Below are 26,846 nucleotides of genomic sequence, written 5' to 3' on the forward strand. Positions count from 1 at the left end.
TCATTTTGAGAAGCTTTCTGTTAGAATTTTTGGGGTCTCTAATATATGGTATCATGTCATCTGAGAATAGCAATAGTTTGTTGTCTTCTTTACCTGTATGTACCCATTTCAATTTCCTTCTCTTGCTTTATTGTTCAAACTAGTATTCAAAACACAGTATTGAAAAGGAGTAAGAATAGAGTTCCTGTCTCTTGACTTCAGTGGGATTTCTTCAAGCTTTTCTTTATTTACAATGATGTTGGTTATGAGTTTCTAATATATAGCTTTTATTATATTGAGGTGTATTCCTCTAGCCCTACATTCTGTAGAAATGTTATCAGGAAAGCCTGTTGAACTTTCTCAAAGGGCCTTTTCACATCTCTGGATATGATCATATCACCTTTTTCCTTTAAGTTCATTTACATGATTTATTATATTAGCCAACTTGTCAAGATTGAGCCATTCCATGTGTTATGTATATAGCTAATGTGGTCATGATAGATAATCTTCTTATATTATGTTTGTATTCTTTTTGTCAGTATTCTAGTGAGCATTTTTAGATCTATGTTCATCAGAAAAAAAATGACATGTAGTTTTCAATTCTCTCTGTCTCTGTCTCTGTCTCTGTCTCTGTCTCTGTCTCTCTCTCTCTCTCTCTCTCTCTCTCTCTCTCTCTCTGTGTGTGTGTGTGTGTGTGTGTGCGTGTGCATGTCTGCCTGCTTGTCTTGAAAGACCCCCGGAGTGGGGAGACCCTCACTCAAGTCTCAGGATGACACAACCCCCCAAGAACTCACACAAGACCGTCCTTGTTGTAATCACATGAGGTTTATCGATAGCAACCAGTGCACTGGGGTCGAGACTCGTATCCCACGCAGGGGCAGTGGAGTTTGACCGCGAGAGGCTGGGAGAAGAGGTATTTAAAGGGAGAAACCACAACCGGAGGGGGCAGGGATGGCATCATTGGAAAGTGTGTAGAATAACAGTGAAAAATCACAAGGAAGAACTCTCTGTCCCCCAAGATTGTTTCCTAGGAGAAGTTGTCTCCTACTTCTCAGATTGTTTAACTTCATGGTCTGCTAGTTCCTAGGAGAAGTTGTTTCCTGCTTCTCAAGATTGTTCTCTAAGATTTATGGTCAGCTAGTTTCTGGGAGAAAGCTGTTGAGCTGGCCAATGTAATTATCCATTCTATAGCCCTAGGAGAGGCTTCTTGGAACATAAAATTCTGGGGTCTAACCTGTTTTTGTTTTTTTTTTTCTGTTCTAAACTTTGTGTCTAGGGGGGTAACTTTAAAACTTTTATCTTTTAGTCTGTCTGTCTGTCTGTCTTTACCTGGTTTTGGAATTAGAGTGACATTGGCTTCATAGAGGGGATGGGTTGGAATGCTCCTTCTGTTTTGGCAAAGACCAGCTTTGGCATCTAGGGTAAACTGGGTGGGACATAGAGTAAGCAGTTGGTCATTCAGCAGATATTTCTCTACAGGAACAAAGCCTGATTATCTGGGGCTGGTGGAAGACTTCCTGGGGCTGCAAGAAAGATTCTGATCCAGAGAAACATTCTGGGGCCACCAAGAAAAAAAATGGGAAAGAATCAAACACAGACACAGACACAGACACACACACACACTCACACACACACACACACACACACACACACACACGGTGAATGAAGCATACCTCAACAAGCTCCAACAACGTCACCCATTACATACATACAAACAAACATACATACATACATACATACATACATACATACATACAAACATACATACATACATTTGGTGGATGAAGCAAAGTTACAGCCAACTTCACATATATGCATATAATCATATACATATACACATTTTTGGGGTGGGGCCAAGCTCCAACAACTTTAGTTTTTCTCCCACATCTTATATATCCCAGCAAAACCTTTCAAACTCTATAAAATTTACAATATGATTACATTCTATTTTTCTTTCAGTAAACAATTACAGTGAATATACATAGGAAAAAACCACGTTTCCTAATACCCTCACTTTCAAATGTTCTACATATCATGGGTGAAAAACAAATTATGCCCAAGGACCCACATTCATTTTTTTCTTTTTTTTTTTCGGAGCTGGGGACTGAACCCAGGACCTTGTGCTTCCTAGGCAAGCGCTCTACCACTGAGCTAAATCCCCAACACTAAGGACCCACATTCATTTGCATCTAAGTAACTTGTTTTATATTAACAGAGTATAAATAGACGCAGTAATTATGGTAATTTTCTCAGTCAGTTTTTCTTACTACAGGGTTGCAAAGTGCATTTACAAGGGAAGAATCAACTATTTTATTATTTATCTTAAAAAGTAATCCTATAAAAATGTAAAAGAATCATAAATCTAAACTATATGAAAACAGTAATTTCTACTTTGAATCTTCAGAGTAAACATCCACTCATGTATGATGGCTGAGGTGGGTGGGGAGGAAATGACAGAAGCAAAAGTTTCTGCCTCTTAGTCAGTGGGGGTAAGTCCGGGCACAATCGACTTATCTGACATCTACAAAGGTGGATCAGCATCCTGTGAAAACACACAAGCAAAGCTTCTCCTGGGATAAATCATCTGACATCAGATCCTTTCCATTGTCTGGTTAGTAGATCTTTTTATTTTATTAGAGGTGAGGAGTAAATTTTATTTAAAACAAGTTTTTAACGAAAAAACTTATGTTTTCTTCTGTAATATTTTATGATTAATAACATATAAAGCATCGTTTAAAATATGACAAGATGAATATTCATAATCCTTATTTTTAACTTAAATATTTGCATCTTTAAAGTTTGATGTGCTTTCTCTACCATGGCCTGTCCTTGGTGAATATAGGAAATGCCAATGGAGTGTGAGATATGAAATCCAAACACCATTTTTACAAAACCTTACAGATATAAACAGAAGCATTATCTGTGTTTTTTTTTTCCTAAGCTATTGGCATTCCTAAGGTACAAATGTTGTACCTCATCTTTGAAAACTTCTCCAGATCTAACAGAAGCACAGATAAAATGGGAATAATAATAAGTCACAGGGGCGCCAGACCAGCAGACAACTAAGACAGCTTCACCTATTGCTAACACTATCATGGCTGAAGAAGCTTCACAATTCCGGCAAAGTCACATCACTGCATTGTGCACAACCCACAGCCCTGTCCGTGAATATTTTTCACAAATCAAATTGTGGATGAGATTACTACTTGCTTAGATGTGCAGGTTTCCCTCCATCATCTCACTCCCCTCCACTGTGATGTCTTTTGCTCACCTCATCAGCTCTCCTTCCAGATGCTCCCATCTCCATTAAGCTCCTGTCCATTCCATGTTTGTCTTCACTGGTGACCTCTGAGCTCTCAGGAGGCTCTGATTTACCAGACAGAGAACAGATGACCCAAGATTCTGATGGCAAGCTTCCTTATTAGCTCACTGAATCTCCTAGGATTTCCCTAAATTTGTTCCTAATTTCTGAGTTTATCAAGCTTCTAGGGGAGGACAGATAATGAATAATTTTTCATCATCTTATCTATGACCTATATTATGATTCATTAATGTAAACTTCACCTAAGAAACGTTTATTGAGTAATGCGAATGAAGTTTGATCCCCAAGGAATCATGTGATAGAGGCATTGATACCAATATAAAAATGCTGAAGTGACAGTACTCCTAAGACAGCAGTTCTCAACCTGTCAAGGGAGACTCTCTTAGGCATCGAATGACCTTATCATAGGAGTCAGCTAAGACTATTTGAAAATACAGTTATTTACATCATGACTTGCAACAATAGCAAAATTGCATTTATGAAAAAGAAAGAAATAAACTTTATGTTTGGGGGTGTTCAGCACAACGTGAGGACCTCTATAAAGTTTTGCGGCATTAGGAAGGTTGAGAATCATGACTCGAAGCAGGGGGTTAGGTCATGAAAGCCTTGCTCTTAGAAGGGATTCATGTAGTGTTATGTGACCCTGGTTAGTTCATATAAGGATGAATTGTGAAATCAAGATCATCTGGGGCCTTGTCCATGCAACAGTAACCTCTCTCATTTCCAGTATTACCTGTGTTATGGTGTGACTTAGCTGAATAACCTTAACCAGAGCTGTCAATTTCTATGGTCATGCTTTCTGTTGTACCACCCAATAATGGGTTAAATAAATGTCGCTTCTTCATAATCACACAACATCAAATATTTTATGAAAATAATGTGAAGGTGATTTTGATTTTCTGTGGGGAATCTTAGGTTCAGTAGACTAATGAGATCATGCAGAAATGACTGTGGTTAAGTTTGTCTTAGAGAATAAGCTTTTTCTATGAAACTGGATGCTTCTTAGACCCAGAAAAGCACTGTATTCATTGATGCTGGGTAGTAATTATGAATTCAGGACAAGTCTCTGACAGTAGAGTTTCCTGTGCTCACAATACATCCAAAATCTCCATACACAGTTCTCTAGAAAAACATGTCTCTGGGAACACACATGTAACTACAATGTGTGATTTTTGTTAACAGGTTGGGAAAGGCCATCTAAATGACATATAGTCTAAATATATTAATCTTTAATCTTGTACATTTTTATATTTTTTATGTCTACTCTGGTTTTAAGTTTTGCTTTTTATTAATACTTAATAAAATTGATCATACAACATTTTAAAGTATATAGTATTTTGTTATATTCCTTTGATGGAGTTTTACAAAAAGGAAATTTCCAAACATACCTTTGCAGTAAGTGATATTATTTTCTTGTGGAATAAAAACTCTGTTAATGGGAGCCACTCCTTTTGAATATGTTTTACAATAAATATACATGCCTTGGTGGAGAAATCGAAAGTCAGTTAATGGTTTTCATAAAAAAGTAGGAAGTGGTTATGTGTCTTCAGAGATTTGTATCACAGCGCTCTGAACAAAGAGTCTGGGGGGCCTTCCCAGAGCTTGAGCCTCTTCAGACACAAACGACAGGCATTGTGGAAGTAGATAGGTTCTGGATTTGGCTTCTTAGGCTTCAACATGATGACTTTTACTTTACTGGATGAATATAAGACATCTAGGTAAAAATGAGAAAAATGAGATCAGCTTTCAAACATACATTAGTTTTTCGACCTGGGATTGAGTACACATTTAACTGTACCTTGGAGGCAGTTTTTGGGGCATAGAATAAGGACAGGGAAAAGATAAAGGCTTGTTAAAGTAGCAGCAACAGTTTCTCCTCTAGGGTTTATGACCTCAGCAGTCACAGCTAGGTGGCCAAGTTTATTGTACCATGCATGGATTTTCGCCTATTGTGTCTTTAAGACCATTTAGACATCTCTGGACTACCCTCAAGATAATAAGTGCTACTGTTGTACCCTTGAGAATATCTTGTGTGTTTACCCTTTGATGAAAACTATAGACAATTCCTAGCTTCTACAGCAAGGAGCTCCCTGATGGGTTATCTAGTCCTATGTACTCATTCCTAGACACATTTACATACAAGCAACATTAAATGGACCCAAAATTATGTGTGTGTATAAAATAATATGCATATTTATCAATATGCATATTTAATAATTTAATAATTAAAGGGAAAGTGGTCATGAATATGAAAGGAAGTAGGAGATCATGGGAAAAGTTGGAGAAAAGATAGGGTAGGATGGAAGTGATGTAAGCACATTATCCAAATATAATATTCTCAAAAGTGAAATAAATAATCCTATTTTTTTAAAATTAAGTAAAAGAAAAGATAAAGGCTTTAACAAGGCCTCAATTAACCAAATGGATTTAACAGATATTTATAGAACATTCCATCCTAAAACAAAAGGATATACATTCTTCTCAGCACCTCATGGTACTTTCTCCAAAATTGACCATATAATTGGTCAAAAAACAGGCCTCAATAGATACAGAAAGATAGAAATAATTCTATGCGTCCTATCATACCACCACAGGCTAAAGCATGTCTTTAATAACAATAAGGAAAGAATGCCCACATATACGTGGAAGTTGAACAATGCTCTACTCAATGATAACCTGGTCAAGGAAGAAATAAAGAAAGACATTAAAGACTTCTGAGAATTTTGGTTGGGAGACCTTTAATGACTGCTTCTATTTCCTTAGGAGTTATGGGGTTGTTTAACTGGTTTATCTGTTCCTGATTTAACTTCGATACCTGGTATCTGTCTAGGAAATTGTCCATTTCCTGAAGATTTTCAAATTTTGTTGAATATAGGTTTTTATAGTAAGATCTGATGATTTTTTGAATTTCCTCTGAATCTGTAGTTATGTCTCCCTTTTCATTTCTGATTTTGTTAATTTGGACACACTCTCTGTGTCCTCTCGTTAGTCTGGCTAAGGGTTTATCTATCTTGTTGATTTTCTCAAAGAACCAACTTTTGGTTCTGTTGATCCTTTCTAATGAAAATGAAGGTACAACATACCCAAACTTATGGGACACAATGAAAGCTGTGCTAAGAGGAAAACTCATAGCTCTGAGTGCATGCAGAAAGAAACAGGAGAGAGCATATATCAGCAGCTTGACAGCACACCTAAAAGCTCTAGAACAAAAAGAAGCAAATACACCCAGGAGGAGTAGAAGGCAGGAAATAAACTCAGAGCTAAAATCAACCAAGCAGAAACGAAAAGGACCATAAAAAGAATCAACAGAACCAAAAGTTGGTTCTTTGAGAAAATCAACAAGATGGATAAACCCTTAGCCAGACTAACCAGAGGTCACAGAGAGCGCTTCAAAATTAACAAAGTCAGAATGAAAAGGGAGACATAATAACAGAATCAGAGGAAATTAAAAAAATCATCAGATCCTACTACAAAAGCCTATATTCAACAAAACTGGAAAATCTGGAGGAAATGGACAATTTTCTAGACAGATACCAGGTACCAAAGTTAAATCAAGAACAAATAAACCATCTAAACAACCCAGCAACTCCTCAAGAAATAGAAGCAGTTATTAAAAGTCTCCCAACCAAAAAGAGCCCAGGTCCTGACACAAAAATACTCAATAAAAATCTTGCAAACCGAATCCAAGAACACATCAAAACGATCATCCATCATGATCAAGTAGGCTTCATTCCAGGGATGCAGGGATGGTTTAATATATGAAAATCCATCAATGTAATCCACTATATAAACAAACTCAAAGATAAGAACCACATGATCGTTTCAGTAGATGCTGAGAAAGCATGTGATGAAATTCTACACCCCTTCATAATAAAAGTCCTGGAAAGATCAGGAATTCAAGGCCCATCTCTAAACATAGTAAAAGCAATATACAGCAAACTAGTAGCTAACATCAAACTAATGGAGAGAAACTAATTGAAGCAATCCCACTGAAATCAGAGACTAGACAAGGGTGCCCACTCTCTCCCTACTTATTCAATATAGTACTTGATATCTTAGCCAGAGCAGTGAGACAGCAAAAGGTCAAAGGGATACAAATTGGAAGGGAAGAAATCAAAATATCACTATTTGCAGATGATATAGTAGTGTATTTAAGTGACCCCAAAAGTTCCACCTGAGAACTACTTAACCTGATAAACAACTTCAGCAAAGTGTCCGGGTATAAAATTAGCTCAAACAAGTCAGGAGCTTTCCTCTACTCAAAGGATAAACAGGCTGAGAAAGAAATTAAGTAAATGACACCCTTCATAATAATCCCAAATAATATAAAATATCTTGGTGTGACTTTATCCAAGCAAGTGAAAGATCTGTATGACAAGAACTTCAAGTCTCTGAAGAAAGAAATCGAAGATCTCAGAAGATGGAAAGATCTCCCATGCTCATGGATTGGTAGGATTAATATAGTAAATATGGTCATTTTGCCAAAAGTGATCTACAGATTCAATGCAATCCCCAACAAAATTCCTACTCAATTCTTTATAGAGATAAAAAGAGCAATTTGCAAATACATTTGTAATAACAAAAATCCCAGGATAGTGAAAACTATACTCAACAATAAAAGAACTTCTGGGGTAATCACCATCTCTGATTTCAAGCAGTATTACAGAGCAATAGTCATAGAAACTGTATGGTATTGTTACAGAGACAGGCAGGTAGATCAGTGGAATAGAATTGAAGACCCAGAAATGAACCCACACATATATTGTCACTTGATCTTTGACAAAGGAGCTAAAACCATCAATGGAAGAATGATAGCATTTTCAACAAATGGTGCTGGTTCAACTTGAAGTCAGCATGTAGAAGAATGCAGATCGATCCATTCTTATAACCATGTATAAAGCTTAAGTCCAAGTGGATCAAGAACCTCCACATCAAACCAGATACACTCAAAGTAAAAGAAGAAAAAGTGGGGAAGGGTCTTGAACACATGAGCACTGGGGAAAATTTCTTGAATGAAACACCAATGACTCATACTCTAAGATCAAGAATTGACAAATGGGACCTCATAAAACTGCAAAGGTTTTGTAAAGCAAAAGATGCTGTCATTAGCACAAAATGGCAACCAACTGATTGGGAAAAGATCTCTACCAATCCTACATCTGATAGAGGGCTAATATCCAAATTATACAAAGAACTGCAGAGAGCCAAATAGCCCTATTAAAATGGGGTAGAGAGCTAAACAAAACAATCTTAGCTGAGGATTATCGAATGGCTGAGAAGCACCTAAAGAAATGTTCAACATCTTTGGTCATCAGGGAAATGCAAATCAAAACAACCCCGAGATTTCACCTCACACCAGTGAGAATGGCTAAGATCAAAAACCCAGGTGACAGCAGATGCTGGTGAGGATGTGGAGAAAGAAGAACACTCCTCCATTGTTGGTTGGATTGCAGACTGGTACAACCATTCTGGAAATCAGTCTGGAGGTTCCTCAGAAAAATGGACATTGAACTGCCTGAGGATCCAGCTATACCTCTCTTGGGCATATACCCAAAGATGCTCCAACATATAACAAAGACACATGCTCCACTATGTTCATAGCAGCCTTATTTATAATAGCCAGAAGCTGGAAAGAGCCCAGATGCCCTTCAACAGAGGAATGTATTTAAAAAAATGTGGTACATCTACACAATGGAATATTACTCAGCTATCAAAAACAATGACTTTATGAAATTCATAGGCAAATGGAGGGAACTGGAAAATATCATCCTGAGTGAGGTAACCCAATCACAGAAAAATACACTTGGTATGCCCTCATTGATAAATGGATATTAGCCAAAGAGCTCGAATTACCCCAGATCCAATCCACAGACCACAGGAAGCTCAAGAAGAAGGATGACCATAAAGCGGATATTCCTACTCCTTCTTAAACGGGGAAAAAATACCCATAGGAGGGGATATGGAAGCAAAGTTTAGAGCAGTGACTCAAGGAATTGCCATTCAGAGCCTGACCTAGATAAGATTGATGGATTGATGGAGGTAGAAAATGCATGCTAAAAGGGACTGGATATAGATCTCTCCTGAATGATACATCCGGAACATGTCCAATACAGAGGTCAATGCTATCAGCAAACCACCGAACTGAGAATAGGACCCCCTTGGGGGGAATCAGAGGAAGTATTGAAAGAGTTAAAGGAGCTTGCAACCCCATAAAAAAACCAATGCCATCCAACCAGAGCTTCCAGGGACTAAACCACTACTGAAAGACTATACATGGACTGACCCAGGTCTCCAAATGCATCTGTAGCAGAGAATAGCCTTGTTGGGGCACAAGGGGAAGGGGAAGCCCTTGGTCCTGCCAATGTTGTACCCCCAGTGCAGGGGAACATGGGGGGGCAATAAGGTGAATATATAGGGGGAATACTAGTATGGGGGAGGGGAGGGAATGGGGGCTTATGGACAGAAAACTGGGAAGGGGAATAACATTTGAAATGTAAGTAAAGAAATATATCTAATAAAAAATAAAAAAATTAATTTTTAATAAGAAAAATAACACCCCTCCTACATCACTAAGCCATCCTAGTTAGCAGCTGTGGCCAATCTGAGCAGGCCCGTATCTCACACCTGGAATTAAAAAAAAATTAAAAACTTAAAATAAAAGAAGGCCTCAATTGAGCACTCTATAAGGTTGTTATAATTTTTCTATACTCAGGGTATCAAAAACCAGAAGGTAATATTTAAATTATTGAGTGGTCATTTCACATACTCTTAATAACCTTCCATGATATTTATCTGTCACCTACATATTATTTTGATAATCCATGAGTTAAGCCAACATCTGCTCCATGCAGAATTTGGTGGAAATACAGACGATGAAGGCTCAGCACCCAGCCTAATATTAGTCTGCACTTGAGCGGAAGCCTCTGATACAGATGTTCATCAATGGAAGACACCGAGAAAACTCTTAGCAGTGTGCAGATCAGAAAGAAGATTGGTAGCAACTGTGCCCAGTGCACCCTTCACAGATGAAGTCAAATGCTCCAACGAATGTTAATAACCAGGAATTCCCATGTTAATGAAAGCTAGGAGAAAACTCCAGATTATTCGACCTTTTATGTGCATAGGTGTTTTGTCTGCATGTATATCTGTATGCCACATGCATGTCTGGTGCTCAAAGAGACCAGAGAAAGTGTTTATACCCTAGAATTATAGTTATAGATGGGTACAAGCTGCCATGTAGGAGGGAGGAATTGAACCTGGGTCCTCTGGAAGAGCATCAAGTACTCTGAAACACTGAGCCATCTTCCCATCCCTCAGATTATTGGATCTTAGGCCCAGGCTTTTCTCTGCTCAGGTGTCATTTTTTTTATCACTGACAATTGCCACAAACTGTTGAAATTTAAGCTTATTTCTTTTTGTTTGTTTTTATTTTCAGTTTGACCAAAGAGAGACATACCATTTAGATTCCCTTCTTTATGCTTTCTCTTTAGTAAGTGTGACCCAAGAGGGGAATGAATAGGCAAGCGAGGATGTCAGCACAGCCCAGAGCTCTGAAGGTATTTCTGAGAGGCATGGCAGAGGTTCTTTATAACAAAAGGAAAGCTGTGCATTTGAGTGGACTAGACCTTCACCTTGGGTTCCCTTAAGAACACCTTTGCCTTCTGAAACATGAAATGGAAGTGTAGGCATTTTTTCTACTTTATTGGGTTCAAAAGTCTACCACCCTTCTCTGCCCCAATTCCTCCCCAATGCATTGCAGCCCCACAGGAGGAGAGAGGAGAGAAAGACTGGGAAAGGGAGTCTACATCTTTTTAGGCTATTTCTTGCTGATTAGAGACATGAATCTCCTTAGAGCAAATCCAATCTCCTTCACCAGAATATCTCTAACCAGCAATCCAGCAATCCAGCAACCCAGCAACTCAGCAATCCAGCAATACAGCAATACAGCAATACAGCAACCCAGCAATAGCAAAAGCAGCAAAGGCAATAGCAGGAGCTGGCAGTAGCAGGGACGTTGTGGGGTGTGGTGGTGGTGGGAAGAGAAGCCACCACCAGCTTGCTCAGGGTTCCGGATTCTCACATTTATACTCTCTCATGAGTCCCCAGAATTCCAAACATTTGCAGTTGCCAAAATCACGCCCCTCCTACAGCACTAGACCTTCCTAGTTAGCAGCTGTGGCCAATCTGAGCAGGTCCATACCTCACACCTGGGATTAAAGCAAAAACCAATTCAGATAACGTAACTACCTGGGTTATTAAAGAAACCACAATCCTCACCAAGAATTGCTTAAGTTCTCCCTTGCACTGCAGGTTGGTTGAGGAGTTCACAGACAGAGGGGAGTTGTATCTGCTGGAACCCAGAGACTCTGGTTAGGAGAATGCACAGGTGTGATGGGTTTCTTTGTTATGGGACCAGATGGTGAAGTGGGGTGCATCTCCTGAAGATGATGTCAACATGCACAAATGCTTCAACTAAGAATTTGAAAAGTGAAGTCCAAAGTATTTGTGAGTAAATAAAGAAAAAGCAGGAGCATTCAAAATAAAATTGGAAATAGAATTGGGCTCCTCTTACCAAGAGAAAATATTGTTTTCAATTAGAGCGATGATGATGATGATGATGATGATGATGATGATGACAACGACGACGATGATGACGATGATGACGACGACGACGATAACAACATAGGAGGATTTTGTTTGGAATTTACCCTTAAGTGGGATCCTGGCACTGCTTCATTTCCAGAAATTCATCTGAAATTTCATTCTTATTTCAGTACTGTGTCTGCTGCCCTGGAAACCATGCAAGGACTGGCACAGAGCACCACAGCAGTGGTTCCTGGAGGAACTCAGCCCTCGGAGCCATCTGTTATAAAATCACAAAGGTGGAACGAGAACAAAGAGAAGTTCTTGAAGGGGGAACCCAAAGTCTTAGGGGTAAGACATCTTTGGATCTCAGGGGAGAGTGATTTTATAAATATATAAATTATTTAAATAAAAAGCAGACACCCATGCTCTCTTTCAGTAGCTTCATGGTACATCAGCACAACCTGGAGGTAATAGCATTTGATTCAAATGCATCTGTTAAAAATATCAATAAAATATTTTAAATTGAGAGCAGTTTTACTTTTACAGTAAAATTAAGGGGGAGACAGAGGTATATACACTCCCAGTGATGGGAACTCTGAGTTTAGTGCTTTGTGTTCTATTAGTTTATTGATATTTTTAATAATGCAAAATAAATAATAATATCATGTAGTAGTAAATCTTTTCAAATTATTCTATTTTTTAATGTTCATTTGTTTGTTTTTGTTTTGAGGGTAATTTTTTGTTTTGTTTTGTTTTTAGTCTTTTGAGACACTGTTTCTCTGTGTGGCCCTTGTTGTCCTGGAACACAGGCTGTAGACCAGGCTGGCCTTGAATATCACAGGGGTCTGCCTGCCTCTGCCTCCTAAGTTCTGGGATTAAAGGCCTGCACCTGTCCAGCTCAAATTATTCTGTCTCCTGACATTTGTGGCTACTTCTTTTCCGAGGTTTGGTGCATGGTATTCTTAAGGAACTCTGTTTCCTCTACGTTATTGAGTCAGATGGCCTCTTCTCTTGTGTTTCCCACATATCCTATCCCCTGAATGGTTCCTGGGAGTGTTAACCACGTCTCTTCTCAGCTTGGCTAACAAGGAATTGATTTTATTTGTATTTTAAGACAAATGACTTTTGGTTTTGTAAATTTTTGTACATTGATTCCCTGTTTCGAACCCTAGTGATTTTTACTCTAGTTTTATTTTTCCTTTGGATTAAGTTCTGACCTTGTTGGGTGGGTTCCCACAAATCAAAGTGTAGTTGAGTAACTCATTAAATATGTCCTTTTCCATTTTAAAGAGTTAATTAAAATATAACACACTTTCCATTCTCTGTTTCATCCACCAAGCCTCCCAAGCTCTCTCCTTCCTTTCAAATTTTATGAGCAGTGACTTCTTTTTATGTATTATTGTTACATATATACATACATGTGATAATAAATTCATAAGTTTTTTTCAATCTTTCCTTATAGTCCCATTCATCCTTCTCTACATTTCCTCCTCTTCTTTCCTCTCACTCATCTTCATACGTTGCTTTCATTTTCCGTGAGTCTTTTTTTATGGATGGGGGCAGTTATATGTAAATTCCTCCATCATTGGTTCACTGTATTCACATTCCTTCCTCAAACTCCAAGCTCCCAAAGAAGATCACATGCACTCTTCATATTTCCCTCATTCTGCATCTTGCTGATATAATTTCTTCCTAATTTTTGAGTCTTTCTTATGTGATCATGTGACAAAGGACAGCAACAGAGGTAGAGGTGCATCATGGGAATCATCAAAGCATCTCTGGAAAGAACTTCCCAAATTCTCACTAAGACTGAAATTACTGAAATGTGTGTGTGTGTGTGTGTGTGTGTGTGTGTGTGTGTGTGTGTGTGAGAGAGAGAGAGAGAGAGAGAGAGAGAGACAGAGAGAGAGAGAGACAGAGAGAGTGTGTCCAAGGGATGATTTATAAGTTAGTATCTCATCCTTATATGAAGACAATGGACAAAAGAATAATATTTAAAATTTATCCATGAATTATGAAAGGACTTGGTGGAGGTAACTTAGTGGCTTGATAGTACTCAGCATGGGCATCATTTTTTGTGGTGATGATGGTTTTTTTATTTTTGTTTCTAGGTGGTACAAGTTATGATTGCTCTCATAAACCTCAGCTTAGGAGTAATAGTAATGAAAACTATGGGTTTTGGATCACTCATTTCAGTTGCCTTACAAGCCCCAATTTGGGGACCAGTAATGGTGAGTACACGCAGTCTTTTGTAACTGGAGGTAATATCACCCTATTGTGTCTACGCTAACTTTGGGCGAGTTCTTCTCTCAACTCTTTCAAGTAGTCTACATGTTTGAAAACAGCGTATTTAAACCTGATTCAGTATTTCCTTGTTCACATGGCAATTTCCACATGCCATTCATAAAGATAGGTGGACTGTTTATTTAATAAGTCATTTAAGATATATTGTGACAGCATGTAGTCTTATACTCCCACAAGAGTTACTTAAACATTGACACACTGATTTCCTCAGAAGTTCATGGTTAATCAATTCTAGGGTTGGTTAGAAAGAGCAGTATGACTTCCGATCTACCTGTTTTAATGCTCATAAAATTTTTATAAGTATATCCTCAAACCGAGGATGACTGGCTTGCTGTTGTTAACCTGGAGAAATTGAGATCTGCTTTTCTAGCTAGCAAGGGATCACAAAATTCTGACATCATGAAAGAATGAATGAAATAGGGTGTTGCTGGCAAAGAAGACGGGACAAAGCTGAGCAGGCGATTAAGGCATCTGACTAATCAAATCTCAAAAAACGCTTAAGAGAATAGGAGAACTGTAGATACATTTAGTTTCCTTTTTTATTATTAGCAATTCCATTCCTTTACATCTGAAATGATATTCCACTTTCCAGTTACCCTTCCACTAGCCCTCCAGCCCAAATCCGGCCTCCTCACTTTCTGTATGTGTTTCTGCACACACACTCCACTGCTCCAGCATCTCCCTATGATGGGGCATTAAACCTCCATAGGACCAAGGGCCTCTCCTCCCACTGCTGGCAGGCAAGGCCATCCTCTGCTACATATGTAACTGGAGCCATGGATCCCTCCAGGTACACTCCTTGGTTGGTGGTCTAGTTTCTGGGAGCACTGGGTGGTCAGGCCAGCCTATAGTAAAATAACTAATCAAAAATTTGAATGAGAATTTTCTAAGTTAAAAACTTTATAATAAAACTAGAGAGAATTTTTTTTAGAGTTCAGAGTGTCAGTTAGGTATAAAAACCAAACATTTTCTTACCTATATGGTATGAACTTACAAGTAGAGAACAAAATGCATAACCTTGGTTATTTGTTATTTTATAACTTAGAGTCTTATTCAAGCATTGCAAGGCTTCTATTTATTATGAACTGGAGAATGAGAACATTTGGTCATTTGGTAGACCTGGTACTTTAATTTTTCCTTCTTATTTTACCACAGATGTTTAAGATTTGAAGAATCCCACAGACTGCCATATTTTTCAAATTTCATGGTACTTTATATATCAATAATAGTATCAATGGTATTAATAATGATGATGGTGATAATCCCACCAATAATACCACTAATATCTTACGTTGCACTGTAATCTGGGCCATTACTAAATTTTTTATGTAATGTTTCACCTCAATCAGGCACTACTTGTTTTGAGAAATTGCCTTTTCTCTTCACTGTACAAATGAAAAATAAAATGAGACAAAAGAAGGTTAATTTTTTTAGTCCATGAACAAGATTTATCTCATTTATCTCTTCACTGTGGATGTCTGCTTCAATCCTTATTTCTTACCCAATACCATCTTGGAAACCAACTCCCATAGTTCATGATGGAAGATCCAATTCAAGGTTTCAGGCCTGCATGGGGTGAAATCAACTCCCCAGCCTCTCATCTATATCTTAATTTTAGTTTCAATGATGTGGTCCTAGTGAACACTCCATTAACTTTAAATCTTTTTTTGATCAAATTGCATTATATATATGCATGAAAATATCATAATGAAACCCATCACCTTATATAATTAATACATACTAATAAAATATTCAAAAAGAAATACCTATTCTTTTCTTATGACAAATCCAATAAATATTCCATTAGATCTTCTAAACTAAAATTTGGAAAGCAAATCTAGTCATCTGTATATTTAGCTGAACAGTCTAAAAAGGTCAGTTCAATAAATTGAAAGCAGTCATTTCAATTAATTGAAAATAATGGCCAAATCGGCAGGCTCAAATGAACTACATATTCTAGTAATCATCTAATATACAATTTAATTTGTTGATATTATTTTATTTACAGCTTTCAATCTGCATTTTCATCAAGGATAATTTCTTTTCTATTTTAGATGGACTAATTTCTTTAGTTTGGTTGTCATGTTGGCAAAAATCTTGTTATAAGAAAGATATTTAGTTTGTGCTGCTCTTAAAATTTTTGATAACATGAGACTTAAATAGGGTTTTAAAAACCTTAATACGAAGTATGTGAAAGGACCCGATGATTTTAAATTTTAAAAAGTTCTCAGTTTCTTTTCAAGTCTATAAAATATAATCTCAAAATGTCATAAATATTAAGTAAACATCTCCAGAGTAAGAAACTGCAGACAGCTTTGTCAGTGTAATTAGAAAAATGATCATTCCAGTCACAGATCTTTAAGTGGAGAAAGACAGCAAAGAGGGACCATGGCTTATTCCTCCCTACTGGAAGCATAGAGAAAACATTACTACAATTTTGAGACACTTTGATGGCTCCTGCCTGTAATCCTTTCACCCAGGAAGCATAAACAGGAGAGCCACTCTGAACACAAGCCTGGCCTGGTTTATGTAGCAAGCTCTAGGTCAACCAGAACTACATAACAAGACCTTACTCAAACATGCAAAATAAACAAATGAAATAATCTAATAAAAAACCTTGATGTTTCTTCCATTATCTCATTTTACTTTTCCTCTTTGCTCTTGTGAGTATGGGGAAGGTGGGTGACTTAGAAAACTGCTGCTTTCCCAGCAACCAACAGATTGCAAAAAGATCTTTATCAATACTACATCAGATAGAGGGCTAATATCCAATATATAAAAGGGACTCAAGAAGCTAGACTCCAGAGAATCAAATAACCGTATTAAAAATGGGAACTCAGAGCTGAACAAAGAATTCTCAACAGAAGAATATCACATGACGAAGTAGCACCTAAAGAAATGTTCACCATTCTTAGTCATCAGGGAAATGCTAATCAAAACAACCCTGAAATTCCACCTCACACCAGTCAGAATGGCAATGATCAAAAAGTCAGGTGACAGCAGATGCTGGCGAGGATGTGAAAAAAGAGGAACACTCCTCCATTGTTGGTGGGATTACAAGCTGGTACAACTACTCTGGAAATCAGTATGGAGGTTCCTCAGAAAATTGGACATGGTACTACCTGAGGACCCAGCTACACCATTCCTGGGCATATACCCAAAAGATGCTCCAAAATACAACAAATTTAGTTTAAAAATTTAAAAAAAAACTGCTGCTTTTCAGAAATTGGTCAGTTTTCTAGACTCAGTTACTTCAGAAGTAAGGGTCAGTATGCTACAATTTATAACAACTGTTTAAAGATTTTTTAACCTGGATATTTCCCCTCCTGAACAGTTCATTGTCTCCGGATCCCTGTCAATTGCAGCAGGAGTGAAAACGACAAAGAGCCTGGTATGTATTTTAGTTTATTTGGCTATCAAAAGGGAGCAATTTCATCAACTGTGCATTCTGCTAAGATGTAAAGGGGTTGACTCTATCTTCCTAAAGCCATGGCTATGAGTTTAGAAGGACCTGACTTTCAAAAGTGTAGCTGAGCTACTGGTTCATAATAAGTCGGATCATGTTTGATAGATATCATATCAGGGCAGTTGCTGGGAGAAACCTGGTGCTGGTACAGTGAATTCAGGGAGGAAATGTCAGGTGGGGTTTACACAGATGTGCCATGATACCCAAATATTTGCAGTGGCATTAATAAGTGAAGTATTGATTGACATATTAAAATGCCTTCTTCAAATGTATCCAAAATAAAAGGTTTAAAACAAATTTAGAGACCAGAGAGATGGTCAGAAGTTAAGAACACTTGCTGTTCTTACAGAGGACCCAGATTTTTTTCCATGCACCCACATGGTGTCTAACAGACATGCATAACTACAATTCCATGGGATCTCAAGCCCTCATCTGGCTTATGTGGGTACCAGGGCCATGTGCATGCTGAATGTACATATAGGCAGAAAAACCATTTGTAAACAAAAAATAATACATGGCTTAAAAAGACATTTACAATGATATGTCTATCATAAAGCTGATAAGGGCAAAAGCCAAGAGTTCAACCATTATTTCATCCTGTAAAAGCTGCATTTGAATTTCACTTCCTGCAACACATAGACATCAACTTGTGTAGCATGATCAAGGTGACTTTTTGAAACCCAGGCTAAATCCTGTCTGTCTCCTTAGCATCTTTCACCAACTTTGACCACTAACCTGTAGCTCATGTTCTAGATGCAGCAGACATTCACTTTGCTGAGTCGTTTTACTTCTCACAATAAAGTTTATTTAAATGAACCACGTGTACATGATTGTGGGGCTATGTCTACAGCATAGGAGGAAATATGCAAGAGGGACATGGCTATCAGCATCTGCACAAGGGCAGTTAGGCATTTGCAGCACAGTGTGGTGGTAAATGATGGACAAGCTCTCCAGATAACGTGTCAAAGACTTTGAAAATTTTGCTTGTAAATTTGGAGAGCATCTCGTGTCCTTGAGAATCATCTGGAGGATTTAGTCTTAGGAGTAACAGTTATTTTGCTTTTATTTTGGCAAGGGATTGGAAGTTAAGCTACTATAAGAGAAGACACAGTCTAGTTTTGGCAAGAAGATGATGAAATGGTGTATTTCAAATACTGATGGAGTTATATATCCACTGATAACTATTCTCATTCCTTTCTAGGTCATCAGCAGTCTAAGTCTGAACACTATCAGCTCTGTGTTGGCTGCAGCTGCAAGCATAATGGGTGTTGTCAGTGTGGTTTTGAGTACTTATTCTTTCTTATATGGTAGTGATCCAATCACCAGGGTAAGTATTGACTCTGCTGGTAGGATGCCATGGGGGAGGTAAGGGCTCACTGACTCTTGCAGAAGCAACAGTTAACATTCTGATCATAAAATCAAATTTGGAGGTGGTACCTAAAGGGGTTCCTCTCCCCTAAGGAGAAGGGGAGGGGGATGGGAAGAATGTTTTGTAGAGCTGGGACTGGGAAAAGAGGAAGGGGGCTGTGATTGGGATGTAAAACTGAATAAAAAAATTATTGGGAAAAAAGAAAAGAGAGTAGGAAAACAAATCAATTTGGGTTGCTGAAATAATAGTGAAGTAGGATAATATTTTAGAGATCAGGTGAAACCTCATTATTTCTCTTCTGTCTATGACTAAGTACAAAGAAAATCACTGAAGTCGCTACTTCTCCACCATAGGGACCCATGTGTCATGTCTAATCTTCAGTTAGTGCCCCAGAGAGATCCAAAATAAATCCAAGTTCCTAATGGTTGGAGGTGCCAATACTCTAGGGAGAAAAAGATTGTATAGCTTATAATCTTTGCAAAACAGGTTTAAAGGTGTAAGCTATTTATAAGAAAGACCAGATATATTGCATGCTACCTTGAATGCCAAGAATTAGCCACATGGAATTGCCAATGATCAGTCAAGCTATCAAGAAAAAGATAGTTCTTATATCTTATAATAGTGTATTATAAACACATATATATCTGCTACTTATGTTGAAATCTACCTTTGCTTTGTTGTGTCTTAATTGATGTTTTCAGTATGTGTGATTGATATTGCTGGAGAATGGAGTCTTATTATGTAGCCCAAGTTACCCTTGGGTTAAAAACCACCCTCTCTTCTTAATGGTGGGATTATACTTGCGAGCCACAAGCCCTACCCTGCACTCGTTTATGTAAATTAAACTATATGTAATGTAAGATTGCTATCTCTCCTACTTTGCTGTCCTCCACTCATGCCTGTCACAAGGTCTGCACACAGAGACTAAGTGATCTGGTGACACACGAGCAAGGATGAAAACAACCAATGCAAATATTCTCATGGCCACTGAATCAGTATCTGTCGTGTGCCAAGCTCCTGATCAATGGAGTAATGCACAGGAGGGGGACCATCTCTGATCACTGAAAATATTCAAATCTGCCAACTTTAGATCAAACCAGGTCAAGGCAGGATAATTCACAACAAATGTGCCACCATTGGCCTTCCATTTTCATCCTGTGGCTTGGGGAAGATCCAGACAAAGCCAAATGCTTTGTACGCTAAGGAGTGTGGTGCACAACCCTCCAGTGATTTACCACAGTTGTGACAATCACTACCAAAATAGTGCATAATCCAAATATATCTTATTACATGATGACGGAAGTTCAAAATGAGTCTCACTGTATAAAATCAACTGTTGGCAGGGCTGTTGTCTTTCTGTGAGTAGGGAAAATCAACATCCTTGGCTTTTGTGTTTCTGCCTTCTGTCCACATTTCTTGGCTCCTCATTCTGCCTTCTATTTTCTAGGCAGACATTGAAGCATTCCCAGGCTCTTAGACTAGAATTCTTCAGATTTTACTTCTATGAGTAAAGATGTCATAATAACTTGGACAGCCATCCCAGACCAGGATAGTCTTCCTATAAGTGAGAAAATTAGTGACAATCAGGAGACCAAGAACTTGTCTTAGTTTTGGGTTATATCAAAAGCTTCATTTCCAAACACCTGGACAGGCCCTTCCCTCTTTTGGCATAGTAGTTGGAGTAGGAGGACATATTTCAAACTTGTAATCTCTATTCCTCACATTCCTTGGTATGAATCTGGTTTTAGGCTTTGGATGTTTTGATGCTAATTTTAAATATACTAGAATTCTGCATTGCTGTGTCCATCTCTGCATTTGGATGTAAAGCTTCCTGTTGTAACTCTAGTGAGGTGAGTATCAGTCTTTGTTGGGTGATGCTTAGTAGGTCTCTATTGCTCTGTAATCAGTCACACAAATCTATCATCCATCATGATCCAGTAGGCTTCATCCCAGGGATGAAGGGTTGGTTTAATATATGAAAATCCACCAATGTAATCCACTATATAAACAAACTCAAAGGTAAGAACCACATGATCATTAGGTACTGAGAAAGCATTTGACAAAATTCAACACCCCTTCATGATAAAAGTCCTGGAAATATCAGGAATTCAAGGCCCATATCTAAGCACAGTAAAAGCAATATACAGCAAACCCGTAGCTAACATCAAACTAAATGAAGAGAAACTTGAAACAATTCCACTAAAATCAAGGATTAGACAAGGCTGCCCAGTGTCTCCCTACTTATTCAATATAGTACTCAAAGTCCAAGCCAGAACAATCAGACAGTGAAAGGAGGTCAAAGGGATACAAATTGGAAGAGAAGAAATCAAAATATTCCTATTTGCAGATGATATGATAGTGTACTTAAGTGACCACAAAAGTTCCACCAGAGAACTACTTAGCCTCATAAACAACTTAAGCAAAGTGACTGCATCTAAAATTAGCTCAAACAAATCAGTAGCCTTCCTCTACTCAAAGAATAAACAGGCTGAGAAGGAAATTAGGGAAATGACACCTTTCACAATAGTTCGAGATAGCAGAGAATAGCCTCGTTGGGGCACCAGTGGAAGGGGAAGCCCTTGGTCCTCCCAGTGCAGGGGAATGGGGAGGGCAGTAAGGGGGGTGTATGGGGGGGAATACCCGCATGAGTTATGGGGAGGGGATGGGGGCTTATGGACAGGAAAGTGGGAAAGGAAATAACATTTGAAATGTAAGTAAAGAAATATATCTAATTAAAAAAAAACTTTGTCATGTCCACTGCTCTGTCTTAAAAGGTTTTTTTGTGCAGAAAAGCTGAGGTTCCTTCTGGATTTCCTAGTTTCATTAATAACAGAGTTTAAAGCAAGACTAGGAAGGAAGGGCAAGGACACTTTTAGGAAAGTTTGAAAGAGGTAAACCAAAACAAACAGAACAAAACTGGACAGACAGCTGAAAATCCCTTCATTCTCCAGGCACAAGGAAGATAGAAAGACTTCAAAGACCAGAAAGTCTGGGAAAACATATTTAGAAGTGCCAAGCCACCCCTCTGTGTTCAGAGGTCACCCACTTCCAGACACTAGTGTTCCACAGCTATGCATTGTACCAGGGACTCCTGTTAGAAATAGCAACAGTTTATCAAGGAAATAAAAGCGTACCTAAGAATGGAAGTGGACTGCTTAGGCATAGAAAGAGCCTAAGGAGCATCCGGCCTCAGAATGAAGCACATTTTTAGGACCATTACAGACTCAGTCATTTTGTTTGTATGGGGGACTCACTGCCCCACAACCCCACTCAATGTGCTGTCTTCTTTACCTTCCCAGGTAAAGAAGAGCTTAGAGTCTTCTTTTGTGTACTGGTTTCTTTTACATTGTATATGCCCTACTTGCATATGGTGTCTTTTAATCAAATCCAGCTCTATTCCCTCTACTCCAATTCTTTTTTTCTAGTCCCTATTCTCCTGTCTAAATGGTGTTCCTCAGAAACTTTCATTTTTTTGCACACATGGCCACTGTCTCAACTCAAGGACTGCTGCAGATGCTCTTGAACAAGGACGAGGAAGAAAGTCTCATAGACATAAGAAAGTGACATATATAGGAGGAGAAAAAACTGTATTAGGAGAAAAATAACCAGGAAATAGACACTGAATACGTTATGCCAGATAAGCTGCTTCAGAGCTCATATAGGAAGCTAGTGTAACGCAGCAACTGCTCCCTGGGGCTGAGGAATGCTGTCCCTGTTGCCCTCTTGTGTGTTAACCCACAAAAGCAGTGACCTAGGCACATGCACATCTTAAGTATGTACATCTTCTTCATTCTACTGCTGCCTTATGGCCCTTGATTGAGAAAGACAGAATATATTTCCATGTGTCATGATGCTTCTGCCATTCTGGGTCCCTGACAATTGTGCAGAACTTCATTCAAGGCCACCATGTTAAGTTGTATGTGCTGTGTCAGCAGGAGCGGACTAATTTGGAAGAATGCCACTGTCATTCTCTGTGACACTTTGGTTCAAGAAAATCATTCACACAGAAGACTGATGCTCCAAGATGCAGCTGCAGATACCAACTACTCAGTTGCCACAGAAAGAGTGTCTCAGGTTTGCAGCACCTCATGATCCAAAAAGTGACCCAGATACCACTCAATGTGATGTTTGATTTAACTTAGTAGCCACAGTATAGATATTAGTAACAGTGACTCCACAGGGTAAGGAAATGGAAGTGCTGGCTATACTGGGTGACTCAATAACATTTTGATTCATTTCACAGGTTCTTGTAGTGCTACCATCAAATCCTCCTGTGACAGTGATGGCGCCCTCCATGCCACTTCAACCATTGCTACCACCAGAGTGCCAAGGAAAAAATGTTCCAGAAAATGTATACCCAGGAGAAATAGTCTAATTTTGATGTGTGTGTGTATGTGTGTGTGTGTGTGTGTGTGTGTGTGTGTGTGTGTGTGTGCATGTGTGTGTGTATGCGTTTCTCTAGGAAATTAACACTTCATTGTACTGAATTTTGGAGGAATATCAGACATGGTATAAACATGAAAGTCAAACATTATTATGTCAACAAAACTTTAACATCCTCTATTCATTGTAGGTACAAGGGGCAATGCATTGGCAAAGAAGTTTTGAAAGCAAAACTGAAAAAACAAAGACCTGTGTTAGTCAAATGAGATACCTTTGCAAAGAATAAAGACTGGAGTTTACTTTTTGGGGGGCTTTTTCTACATAAGTAGTTTTAGCTGCTTATGATCGTGTATAAACACATAAAGTATGTAAGACAACAGATATATTAAATTACTAATGATAGCAACCAATTTTAGTCTTTATGTACATATTCATCATATAATAACATAGTGTATACTTTAATTGATTTGGTGAAAAATTATAGTAAAAAGAAGTGACTGAAATCAGAATACCTGATCCTTAAATACACACACACAAACAACATTCACATATAAACACATCTATATACACGTGGAAGTCTCTCCTAAAGGCATCTCTCTGTATACATACATATGGAGAGAGAGAGGAGAGAGAATGCATACACATATGTGTATATATTACATATGACCTAAAAATCACTTATCACTGTGGTTTGAAGCTGTAATCTCATCTACAGGTTCATGTCTCTGGACGCTCGGTTCCAAGGAGAGTCATGCTCTTTTGAGAGATTACTGAATCTTTCAGATAAGAGGCCTAACTTGGGAAACTAAGTCACTAAAGGTTGGCTTTGAAGGTTACACTGCCTTGCAGTTGAATGTTCACATTACCTTTCTGGTTAAAAGCAATATCCAAAGACTCTGCTATCAGCCTAAATTACCCAAAGAGAAATCATTGTCAGTAGATTCTTAAATAATTTGATTATACGTATTGTCAATGTTAATTATTCATTGTAGAATAAATCTAGAGCTTGCATTAATTTGGCATAGCATGGTTTAAATTATTTGCATAATCCGAAGCTTCAGGTATTGATGTGATCAAGGAACCAAAAACTTACCAATATCATCCTGCTATTTCCTTAGATTTAAGTTATTACCTTAAATTATCTTTTACTATAGCTATATCAAGACAGTTCTCAGAAATGAAATGTTAAAAACATAACAAATGGGATTGAAGAGATGGCTCAGCAGTTCAGAGTACTTGTTGCTCTTGGACAGGACCTGGTTTCAGTTCCCAGCACCCACATTGTAACTCACATTCCTAACTCAGATTCCAGGGGATCAAATGCCCTCTTCTGACAGGCACAGGCCAACAAGTTTTGTACACATCATAGGAAAAAGACATAAACTGCAATAAATACATATAAAAACATAAAGAATACATAAGATAAATGCAAAACAATTTGCTCAAGATGAATACCAATAAGAAAATGATTGATCTGAAGCTGTTTCAAATAAAACAAAAACCAAACCAAACCAAGAAACATTTTTCTTCATTGGGGTTACTGAAATACCTATCCATAGAGTGAGACAAGCCCACAGAAGTGCTTCCTGTTGGTATTGGGTCACACTCATGAAGATTGTAATAATTCATTCAGTTCTTGGTTTCCTTCCGTGTGGTCCATTCTTTGTACTTTGTGTTCTGTTGTTTCCTTGTTCTCATGATAGGAAGTGAGTCTCAGCTATGGATGGGATTCCCAGTCAGGTAATGAAAGTACTTAAGCTAGGTTCTCAACCCTTTGTTCTCTGAATCTGGTCACAGCACACAGCAGTGGCCAGGCTGTAACCACAGCTGCATCTTTTCTATTGCCCAATAAACCACAGACATTATCAGCAAGACTAATGTTATTATGAAATAATACAGTTTTTTCTTCTCCATTTGAAGCATTTGGGATTTTTCTTCTTTCCTTATCAAGAGGATAGAATAGTAGAAACAGTAAGCAGAGGAAAAAGAAAGAGAAGCTTTTTTTTTTTTATTAACTTGAGTATTTCTTTTTTTTTTTTTTTTTTTTTTTGTTCTTTTTTTCGGAGCTGGGGACCGAACCCAGGGGCTTGCGCTTCCTAGGTAAGCGCTCTACCACTGAGCTAAATCCCCAGCCCCAACTTGAGTATTTCTTATATTCATTTCCAGTGTTATTCCCTTTCCCGGTTTCTGGGCAAACATCCCCCTCCCCCCTCCCCTTCCTTATGGGTGTTCCCCTCCCCATCCTCCCCCCATTGCCGCCCTTCCCCCAACAATCACGTTCACTGGGCGTTCAGTCTTAGCAGGACCCAGGGCTTCCCCTTCCACTGGTGCTCTTACTAGGATATTCATTGCTACCTATGAGGTCAGAGTCCAGGGTCAGTCCATGTATAGTCTTTAGGTAGTGGCTTAGTCCCTGGAAGCTCTGGTTGCTTGGCATTGTTGTACATATGGGGTCTCCAGCCCCTTCAAGCTTTTCCAGTTCTTTCTCTGATTCCTTCAACGGGGGTCGTATTCTCAGTTCAGTGGTTTGCTGCTGGCATTCGCCTCTGTATTTGCTGTATTCTGGCTGTGTCTCTCAGGAGCGATCTACATCCGGCTCCTGTCACCTGCACTTCTTTGCTTCATCCATCTTGTCTAATTGGGTGGCTGTATATGTATGGGCCACATGTGGGTCAGGCTCTGAATGGGTGTTCCTTCAGTCTCTGTTTTAATCTTTGCCTCCCTATTCCCTGCCAAGGGTATTCTTGTTCCCCTTTTAAAGAAGGAGTGAAGCATTCACATTTTGATCATCCATCTTGAGTTTCATTTGTTCTAGGCATCTAGGGTAATTCAAGCATTTGGGCTAATAGCCACTTATCAATGAGTGCATACCATGTGTGTCTTTCTGTGATTGGGTTACCTCACTCAGGATGATATTTTCCAGTTCCAACCATTTGCCTACGAATTTCATAAAGTCATTGTTTTTGATAGCTGAGTAATATTCCATTGTGTAGATGTACCACATTTTCTGTATCCATTCCTCTGTTGAAGGGCATCTGGGTTCTTTCCAGCTTCTGGCTATTATAAATAAGGCTGCGATGAACATAGTGGAGCACGTGTCTTTTTTATATGTTGGGGCATCTTTTGGGTATATGCCCAAGAGAGGTATAGCTGGATACTCAGGCAGTTCAATGTCCAATTTTCTGAGGAACCTCCAGACTGATTTCCAGAATGGTTGTATCCGTCTGCAACCCCACCAACAATGGAGGAGTGTTCCTCTGAGAAGCATTTTTCCTACAGCTGCAAAGTTGCATTTCCTAAAACCGTAAAGAATTTATTCAATTTTCTTATCCTCTCTGCACTCTTACTCTGGAAGCACGTTTGAGGGAAACATAATTCTGATCATTTCTCTAGAGGACAATATGCTTAGCCCATAGCAAGGCAGGCTAGAAGACTGT

General features: G+C 38.5%; 1 protein-coding gene across 4 annotated transcripts; it reads left to right on the plus strand.

Annotated features, from left to right (window-relative positions):
• The first annotated feature begins 2,381 nt into the window (after nt 1-2,381).
• Ms4a4c (membrane spanning 4-domains A4C) lies at nt 2,382-25,277 on the plus strand. Of its 4 annotated transcripts, none has more exons than XM_087549125.1 (7): nt 2,382-2,618; nt 12,076-12,235; nt 13,999-14,118; nt 17,526-17,582; nt 18,859-18,984; nt 20,775-20,876; nt 23,270-25,277. In XM_087549125.1, exons 2-7 carry the CDS (start codon nt 12,101-12,103, stop codon nt 23,399-23,401), a joined length of 672 nt encoding a protein of 223 aa, XP_087405251.1. In that variant the 5' UTR covers nt 2,382-2,618; nt 12,076-12,100; the 3' UTR covers nt 23,402-25,277.
• The last annotated feature ends 1,569 nt before the right edge of the window (nt 25,278-26,846 follow it).

This window comes from Rattus norvegicus, chromosome 1 (assembly GCF_021556685.1).
Source record: "Rattus norvegicus strain SHRSP/BbbUtx chromosome 1, alternate assembly SHRSP_T2T, whole genome shotgun sequence".
NCBI lineage: Eukaryota > Metazoa > Chordata > Mammalia > Rodentia > Muridae > Rattus > Rattus norvegicus.